Here is a 10,076-nt window from a genome sequence, read left to right as displayed (position 1 = left end):
GGGTAGTGAGAGCGTCTCTCTCTTCTCTGCTGATATTAGAAGGTGGTGGTTTGGCGTTGCTGAGGCAGGCTGAAACATTATTGGTTTGAACATTATTTTCTGGGGCCTGTATGTTTTGGGACGTCGGGAGCTGTCCCTTAAGTGGGGTGGGGGGGTTCTCCACCAGGTCTTCCCTGTTTGTGCTCATTAGTCTCACCTTTATATTCTGTGTCTTGTCTTCACTTCCCTGTCGGGTCATTGTTTGGTAATGTTTGGTTGTGTTCAGTATTGTGCCTTGTCCTGTCTTGCCACGTCACTCAGAGGTTTTTGAGCTGCTCAGTCAGCACCTTTTGTTTAAATAAATTCTTTGTTGTTTTGGAGCTTTGCCACTGCCTGCATCGTGGGTTCATTCCTGACTGAGAATCGTAACAACTACACTGTGCAGTGTGGTAGGCCCACTACAACAAATCCTACTTCACACTTAACTGCCAACTTTTCATTGTTTATTTTTTATTTTATTTTTTATCCCCTGCCCTTTGGACGAACATTTGGACAAATAGACTTACCTGAAATTTTGAATATTTGACTTTACACATACACATTCATATAGAGGAAGCAATTTTGTGGTGGGGTGGGAGAAAACCTTCCAGAAGGATTTTGTTGTTAGTAATTTTTGATGAACATATTGTACATTTGAATCAATTGTGAGCAATTTGTGAATTTATGAGTCACTTTGGTTTGAATCCTTTTAGATTTTGGGTGCACCCAGTAAGTTAGAGATTTGATTTCGACAAAATGTGTATACCCTGCTGATTTTATGACCTTTGTTGGTGTAAGGGTTCAGTCTTACACTTCTTATAACAAAGTTATAAGAATAATTTAATTAGCAAGGGATCTCTTTTATTTTGGGTAAACATTCCTCTAGTGCAAAATGAATGACCCTCAGTCAGTGAATGTTGATTTGAACCATAAATATGCTATCATTTATTTTACAAATCAGACAGAATCACTAGAGTACACCTGATTGTGAACAATTAATTTCCTATAAAAGTTTTGGGACCAACAATAACAAGCTTTTAACTTCTTAATTGTTAACCACACTTTAATAGAAACACAAACGTCAGCTTAGATGTTAAATACCAGACATTTGAGGCTGTATCTTAGGGTTGGCAAGGAAGAGTTTAAGAAAAAAGGAGGAAGAAAGAAGTTAGCTTTCTTATACTTTAGCTTAAATAATGTGGGTTTTAACCAGAAGGGCGACGCGTTCTGTGCTCAGCTTCAGTCAGACCTCAACGTCACACACAGCCAGCTTTTACCTTGAGATGATGTGCTGTCACCTGCCAGGTAAATGGGGGCGCTGCTGGAGAATCTGTCTTCAAGATCATCAAACAGGGGACCCCAAGGCGTGTTTTTCAAACTCGTTTAGGGTCCACGACAGCCGTAGAAGAAGGCAAAGCCTCGACTGGAACCCAGGTTTCAGAATAAAACTTCCATCTGGAGAGTTTCTGAAGGTGGATAAACCAGGCGTGGTTTTCCACACTGAGAGGTTTCCCCGTTGGCGTGAAGGGGCCAAACCTGACACAGTTTTCAGCTTTTGAGTCCCTGGAGAGAATCTAGCTGTCAAAAAGTGACTGACGGCGGTCCGGCACCTTACTGCGGTCCGGGCAGAAACTGTTAGTTACTAAAGGCTTAGAGAATCTAAGTTCCGCCCTCCGGAAGGTTAGATTAGAAAGTTATTTCAAGGAAAGTGTTAGTTTCAGAGCTCGCTGTGCCTCCTGAAACTAAAACAAAGATTATTGCTGCTGCTGTGTGGTTCAGAACAAAACATTTTATGACGTATATTAATTATCTAATGAGCACTTATTTAAAAACATAACTGAAAGAAAAATGAATTGCTTCAAGTTCAACATTTGCAAATATGATTCAGACAAGTAAAACATTGATATTTCATCAACTTAAACCATAAAGATTATTTTAGTTAAATAAGATTTTTTCCCACATAAAAACCATACATGGCTGAAATCATACTGAGGGAGAAAAGAGATCTGTCCTCTCTTCTCCTGTAACTTTGATAAACATTCTCTGATTATCAAAATGTGTAATACTTTCAGTTAAGAGAACAATAAATCAAATAAGAAAAGATTCTTCTGTTTATTATCTGATTTTGGAGGAAGAGAATGACCCCTATATGTCCCTACATGTGGGGACAAATAGGGGTCACCTCGAGTTAAATTATCAAGGAAACTGTCTTGGACTCTCAGTCCTCTGATGGGCCTTCGAAGGGACAAAAACTTTGTTCCACTTAGAGCTGAATCTAGGCCACCCCAGGTCACCTTAACCATTCAATGAGACATTCTCTTCATCCTAAATCAGATAATAAACAGAAGAATCTTCTCATAATTGATTTATTATTTTCTTAACTGAACGTATTACGCATTTTGATAATCAATTGTGAACAATTTGTGAATCAATTGTGAACAATTTGTGAATTTATGAGTCACTTTGGTTTGAATCGTTTTAGATTTTGGTGCACCCAGTAGGTTTATAAAATGTGTATACACTGCTGATTTTATGACCTTTGTTGGTACCAATCTGCATTTATTGTAGAACTTTTGTTTATTCTTTTAAATTTTGTTATACTAATTTATTGTTAATACAAGCTGTAGGGGTTTTGGGTATATTCTAAAATAGATAATTTGTGAACTCACAAATTAAATTACCTCGAGGCACCACGCTCTTAATTCAATCCAGGATTGACCCAGGAAAGAGACGAAAAACTGTAACTTTATTGTAATCCGTCTCACAATAAATGTACCCAAAATGATTTGATGAGTTCTTGTCTTATCATAACCGATAATACATTCATCAAGACACAAAAATGAGATTAGCTTATGTTGGCACTTTCTCCATGGGCCATTTATTTACAGATTAAATGTATTTACAACTATGGCATGTAATGAAGTGATGACATAACTGAACCAGGTAAAAACTGAAAGAGTTTGCAATCACAAGTGAATAAACAGACAAACAAATAAACAAACAACAAAGAAACAAACTAAACACTGAGAGGTGACTTTTGCTTTTATCTGAGGATTGAACTAAGGGGGTCCTAGTTAAATTAGGAAGAAAAATCTTTTAGTTTACCAAATCTCATATAAAGATAAAAATCAAATTAGTCTGAGCACCTGAGTGTCACCAGGACAAATGTTCACCTTTACCCTTTTGTTCTGCTGATGGCGGTACCAGGAGTAGTCGTCAGCTGACTGAAGGATCTCAGGTGATGTTCCCCAAAGAACTGCTTCAGTGTGGTGGCCGGTCGGACACTCAGGGTGTCTGTTCAGCTGCTGGTCCTTCAGTCAGAAAGGAGGGTAATGAGCTGATGACAGCGGGGTCCGGTCCTTTCAGGTGGCTGCAAGACTTCTTAATTTGATTTCAACTTTGTAGAGAAAAACGAACTACAGTAAAACGACGCATGAATTGCCATTAGCTTATTTAACTTCTATAAAATCAAACTCAGATATTGAGTCGATATGAACGGTAACTGTTCGATCAAATAGCAAGAGATACAGAGTGACCTCATCCCACCAGCCCACGGGGAGGGGCTGGCAGGAAGGGCCTCTGCTCAGCTTCTGAAAGCTGTTTCTGGCTTCTGATGTTGCAAAGATCTCTTTCTCTCATTCATTCATTCACTCACTGTCGATCTCGGGAGCTGCACTAACTTTTAAAACCTCTGTTATGGGCGGAGTCAAGGTTTTAAGTTGGCCAATGAAAATATCACACCTTATACAGGAAAAGTTTTTAACAAATAAAATCTGTTTTGGAGGGGAAACTTTACTTCAGGACAAAGAAAAAGGGAGTGTTTTAGTTTAATTATCTTGCATCTAATTAAAGGGAGAGACATCTGCTTACCTCAGAAAAATAAGAATGTCACATTTAATTAAAATTTCAAATCCTAAGGTTTCTAAGGATTAAATCACGGAATAAAACACACACTGTTTAAAATCATGAAATAAAAGAAACATCTTCTTCTTTAGGAAAACATTTCATCAAAAAAAAAAAACACAGCTTCAATGGGTTTTGTACTTTCTGTAAAAGAAACAGGTAAATCACATTTCTTTGATTAAGATATATAAAAACAGACAGTTGTATAAAAACATTCAATCTTGTTCTCTTTCTTTCACATTTAATGAAGAATGTAGGTCCTTTGTCTCAGTCACTGAAGAGTCTGGTTAAAGGTGTTTATGATCCCCCCCCTTTGAAAAGGAACCAACAGTCTTGTGCTTATGGGGTTGGAAGCACAGAACTTGTGGGGGTTTTAGGACTGTGGAAATCCTTATCTATTAACATTAAGGCGTCAGGAAGTCTGGTGGGGGTTTTGTGTAAGAGATGCTAATTAGGGCCACAAAGGAAAGTTCCATGCAAAATCCTTAGAATAGTCTGAAGTTAAATTGTATTTTGTTCCTTTCTTTGAGAAGTCATAGGAACAAGTTAAATCTAATCAGAAATGATTAATTTGATGCAGGAAATGCTACAAAGCCATTTTTAAAATAAAATTTCCATTTGTCTGTGTCTCATTCACTCCTTAACTCCTCCAGTAGTGAACCTATTGGCCCAACACCTTCCTCATTACATCTTATGCTTTCTGGCTCATGCCATAAGGTTATAAGTGTTTCATACTACATTATGTTGACATTATTAAAGACAAATATTTCTACTCTGCTTTATTTATTAGATAATTTTGGTAAATGTAGAGACATGTAAGATCATATTTGATGTATAGTTTTTTAACAATTACACACATTTTCGTTTTTTAAAAATAAAACATTTTAAAATGTGTTACAGCAGTTTATCTAAAAGCAACAATTACACATAATAAAGCTCTGAATACAAGACATTTTGTTACTCATGCTGTTTTATTTAGATCAGGACAATATGTATGTAACTTCAATTTAAATCAAATTTACAAATTATTTTTCAGATATTAAAATCTTTCCCAGTTTAACCCACATGGAAGTGGTTCCCATGTCTATGACCAGATGACATTTTAACAATCAAACAGACTAGCTCCAGCTGCAGCTGCTGACAGTAAAAATAACATTTTACAATCTTTAACTCCAATCTCAGATATATCACAGTGGTTCATTTTCTAACCTTAATTCCACCATTAGTTTCACTTTTCATTGAATTTAGTGATGAGTCATTTCCAGATGTTTCTGTGAACATTTGACTGAATCAAACAGCTTTTCTGGCTCAAACAACTTGTTATAAAGTCCTGATGCATCTCAGTAATCCAGGTAAAAATCAAAAAGAAAAAAATTGTATAGGTCTTCTGGACGGGTTCTTCTTTAATGAAACGTTTCGTCTCTCTTCCAAGAGACTTCTTCAGTCTGAGAGTTTCAGGCTAAATTTTGCCTGAAACTCTCAACTTGTTATAAAGTTTTACTGATTAAGAGAGATGTCTCCTCTGAAGAGATTCCAACGATCTGCCTGTTGTTTGATCTGGTTCTTTTTTTATTGATTGAGACTTCATTTCATTTAAAAACAAAACTAATTTCACACAACAGTAAAACAAATCAGAAAGAAGAAAAATCTTATAATATACACCCCTTTTAAAAACAATAATTTCAAACAATAATTGTCTTAAAGTAATGAAAATAAAACATCAAATCCTCCTCGAACAACAGACTGTATGGATACACATTATACTAACTTCCTAACTGGTTCAAGTAAAAAAAAACAGTTACATCTTTATTTCTCATTAAACATCTTTTCCAGTAAATGATTGATCCTCTTTCTGTTTAATTCTGAGTTTTTACCAAAGTGCAGTGAGATACATTATCTACAGATTACAGGTTTGTGATATTATTCCTGCCAACACGTGACTTATCACTGCTTTGTGCCTAAAAGGAACTTTATATGCTGTTTATGAATTCAATTAAAGGAAGCAAATGTCAAAATTCAAATAATTTTTGTAATATGGTGATTCAGGTGAGGCTGATATGCCAAATTGGTGTTTATAAAATGCAACAAGAAGATTTTGTCTCAGCTTCTTTGGAAAGTTCCTCTAACAAACTGCTCATTTCAGTTTCATGTTTTTTCTGCAGGTTTTCTTTTTCTGCTTCATTTGTCATTTGTTTCATTTCTTGCTCATGTTTTGTCAGTAAATTTTTGATTTTTGTCAGGTTTTCGTTGTTCTTGGACACACACCTCACTAAGTTATTAATTTCTGCTCGATGTTCTTCCCTTTTTTGTTTTTCTTGTTGTGCTTTTAGAGCCTTTAACAGATCATATTGTTGCTCATGTGTTTTCTTCTGATCTTCAAACTCCTTTTTGTATTTTTCATGGAACTCATTTGATTTTACAGCCTGCTCTCTGGCTTTCTCTTCATATTCCTTTTGCAGATTCGTTAATTTGTCCTCTAATTCCTTTCTTTTCTGTTCATCCTGTTCTCTTCTGATCTGTTCCTCTTTCTTTCTTTTCTCTTCATATTTCTCTCGTTCTTTCCTGTACTGTTCCTCAAGTTCCTTCTCTCTTCTCTGCTCATCCTGTTGTCTCTTTTCCTCCTCTTCTTTTTGTTTCTCCCACCATTCTTTACGTTCGTTTTCCCAGGCCTCATATTTTCTCTTCTCCTCTTTCATCTCTTCCAGCTCTCTGTTGACATTTTTCTTTTCCTCCTGTTCTGACTGAATTAGTTTGTCTAATAATTCAAGTTGTCTTTTCATATTCTGTCGTTGATTTTCTTCTTCACTTTCCTTTAACTTGTTCTCCTTTTCTCTTTCTTCCTTCTCTCTTTTCCTCTGCGTGCGCTCTTCATCTATTTTTTTCTTCATCCCTTTTAGTTTTTTGTCAGCTTCCTGTTGGAGTTTTTTCTTTTCTTCTTCCATTTGTCTTTTCATTTCTTCCATTTCTTCATCATGCTTCCTTTGAAGCTCCTCTTTCTCTCTCTTCATCTCTTCTTCTTTCTCCTGAAGGATTCTCTTCACTTCTTTCTGTATTGCAGCTTCAGCTTCCTGCAGCATCTCGTTGGTGTAGCAGCTGCCTCCATTTTCCTTCACCATGATGTCAATCTTTTTTATCAGCTCTCTGACTTGTGTTTGATTCTTTCCATCATAATTATTAAACACATGATATCTGCCTCCACAGTCAGAGATCAGCTTCTTAAATGTACCCTGACTTTTTCCAATGTACTCTTCAATAGACTTCTTGTCATGCTCCAGTGTGTCTCCTTTTGTGAAAAGAATGATGGTGAATTTTTCTGAATTTTTCCCGAAGCCTTTCTTGATGAGTTTTAGAGTATCCTCCTCTTCATGAGTGAATCTACCAATCGACAACACCAGCAGGAAGACATGTGGTCCTGGAGCCAGCAGACTGATACATTTCACTGTCTCTTCATTAACTTCTTCATTAGACAAATTGTTGTCAAACAGACCAGGAGTGTCAACAACAACAACACAACGACCGTCAACCTCACATTGTTCTTTCTGACAAAGTTTGGTAACAGAATTTGTACTTGTTTCGGCTGTAAAAACTTTTTTTCCCAGAATAGTGTTTCCTGAAGAGCTCTTTCCACAGCCAGTCTTTCCAAGCATCACAATCCTCAAACAGTCTGTTTGCTGCTTCGCTTCATCATCTGGAACATGAACAAGAGACTGGCATTAGACAAAATGTTTCCCTTCACAGTGTCAGAAATTAAACTTGATCTTTTCCAACAAGTACTTACATTTCTCCAACTGTGTCTTTTTTAGGTTCATCAGTTCAGCCTGTAGTTTGGTGTTCTTTTCTATTTGGGCCTGTACAAAGTTTTCTGCTGAGAAGGATTGTTTCTTCTTGTAAAGGTTCATTTTTTCTACCTCATCCAGCAGTTGTGGGATCTGCTTCTTGTCCTTGACATTAAGAACAAAATATCTTCCTCCACAGCTCTGACAGAGCTCCTGGATCTCCTTGGTCTCCTTTATAAAGTTAAGAACAGCTGGATCTGCAGGATCTGAGTCCACAGTGAACAGAATCATGATGAAGTCTTTGACTCGAGGGCTGAATGTGTCCTGGATGATCTGTAACTCTCCCTTGTCTTCATCAGTGAGGGGAGCCACAGGTAGGACCAGGATGAAGGCATGGACCCCCTCAGGATCACAGAGGGAGACACACCTGAAGGATTCTTTGGCTGCTTCTTCAGGTTTCCCACACAAAGCAGGCAGCTCCAGCAGAGAAACCCACCGTCCCCCCACCTCTCCCTGGGTTTTAACACACTGTGATGGGTCGGGCTGAGGACCAAACCTGCTGCTTCTTAGGATGGCATCAACAACTGAAGTCTTCCCAGCTCCTCTTCTACCAAACAGAATCAGGTTCAGAACTGGTTTGGACTCATTGAACACCATCACAGAATCATCTCCTTCTTTTAATTTAAGATATTCTCCCTTGTTTTCACAAACAATTGTTTCTATTTTTTGCATTAATTCCTGTCGTTCATAGACTTGATTTTCTTTACTGTCCAGAAAGTGACTCTGTCTGCAGTGTTTTATGAGTTGTTCTACAGAGAGATTCTGTCCCCTCTCATCATGTGTAATGAGAATCATCGAATGTTTGAAGGCATCTTGATCAAACAAACTGAGGAGGAACTTCAGGGTTTTTCTGTCATCTTCAGTGAATTCTGTAGGTTTTACTAACAGCAGCAGAACATTTGGTCCAGGATGACAGAGACTCACACAGTTCTTCATCTCTTGTCTCACTTTTTCAAAAGACAGACTGGAGAAGTCTGGAGTTTTTATCACTGTGACTGGTTTCCTGTTCCACGTTCCACTGGCAGAGACACACTGTTTGTATGAAAATAATTTTGGAGGATGGAATTCTGTTTTCTGAATGATGATGTTTCCCAGGGTTGACTTCTTGTCGTTACTTTTTCCAAACAAAACAATTCTGAGTGGGTGTGCTGTAATGAATAAATGAATATAAGGGAAATTGTTTTTAAAGATTTATTTTAGTATTGTTATATAACTTTGTTTACTTGTGATATTACAGTTCCAACATGATGAAGTTAATTCTCATTACAGTTTTGAAAGTGTTTATGCACTCACCAGGTTCTGAGTTCTCATGAAGTTTGGATTCTTGTTGCACTTTTGTTTGAAGAGCAGCAGGTAACCTTTGGAAAGCCTCTTCATAAACATCACCGGTCACATGTTCTCCTTTCAGCTCCTCCAGCATTTCTCCCATGACTGTTAACAGCTCCTGTCGCTCAAAACTCTTTTTCAGCAACATTTTCACTTTACATTTCTGAATAATATCCTTCAAAACTGGATGTTGGACAAACTGTTCAACAGAACCAGAACTTTCCTCTCTGGGTTCTGAGATCAGAACTATTGAATGATCAAATGATTGATCACTGAAGGATTCAAGAATTGATTCAAGCCTCTGTTTGTGTTCCTCAGTGAAGTATTCAGGCTGCAGAACCAACAGGAACATATGAGGTCCAGGATCAGTGAGTGTCTTACAGGTTTCCACATGTTTAGTCAGGTCTGGAAGAGAAATGGTACGATGGAACAGGTTTGGTGTGTTGATGAGAATTATTCTTTTGTCTTTGATCAGTTTTGTGAATTGCATGCAGAGTTCTGGTTCAGTGTGGAATTTGTTCTCTCCCAGTAGAAGGTTCCCCACAGAACATCTGTCAGACCAGCTGTTTCCCAGAAGAACAACCCTCAGCTCTGACACTGGAAAAAAGAAACTCATTTGTTTGTTTGTTTGTTGTTACACTTTAATACTTTGAACCATAAAGTTAAGGGGTCAATCAAACAATAACTAACTCAAAGCAGCTCTGTATGGCATATCTGATATGACAAAATATGAACAAGCTGGGCTCAGACTGATGGACTCCAGGCCACGCTGCAGTGCTGCAGGAATCCTGGCAAAAGGATCCCAACTCCACATTTTGTGCTGTACGTGTTTCTTTATATGTTCAGACTTTTCAGTGGGCCAACATTTCAAAGTCTTTTTCTTTTATTGGTCTGAAGTAATATTCAAATTTTATGACCAACGTGTGTGTGTGTGTGTGTGTGTGTGTGTGTGTGTGTGTGTGTGTGTGTGTGTGTGTGTGTGTGTGTGTGTGT

At 37.5% G+C, this 10,076-nt stretch overlaps 1 protein-coding gene across 1 annotated transcript; it reads right to left on the bottom strand.

Moving 5' to 3' along the window:
- Positions 1-7,833: 7,833 nt before the first annotated feature.
- Positions 7,834-9,450, bottom strand: LOC106531474 (GTPase IMAP family member 8; the record flags this gene model as incomplete). The annotated part of the gene is given in 2 exon segments (XM_014027350.1): positions 7,834-8,905; positions 9,051-9,450. Coding segments are annotated over 2 exon segments (1,457 nt in total), but the record flags the coding sequence as incomplete, so codon positions are not given.
- Positions 9,451-10,076: the final 626 nt, after the last annotated feature.

The sequence above is a fragment of the Austrofundulus limnaeus genome, unplaced genomic scaffold, assembly GCF_001266775.1.
Source record: "Austrofundulus limnaeus strain Quisiro unplaced genomic scaffold, Austrofundulus_limnaeus-1.0 Scaffold639, whole genome shotgun sequence".
In the NCBI taxonomy this organism is placed as follows: Eukaryota; Metazoa; Chordata; class Actinopteri; order Cyprinodontiformes; family Rivulidae; genus Austrofundulus; species Austrofundulus limnaeus.
This window is presented reverse-complemented; position numbering and strand designations above follow the sequence as displayed.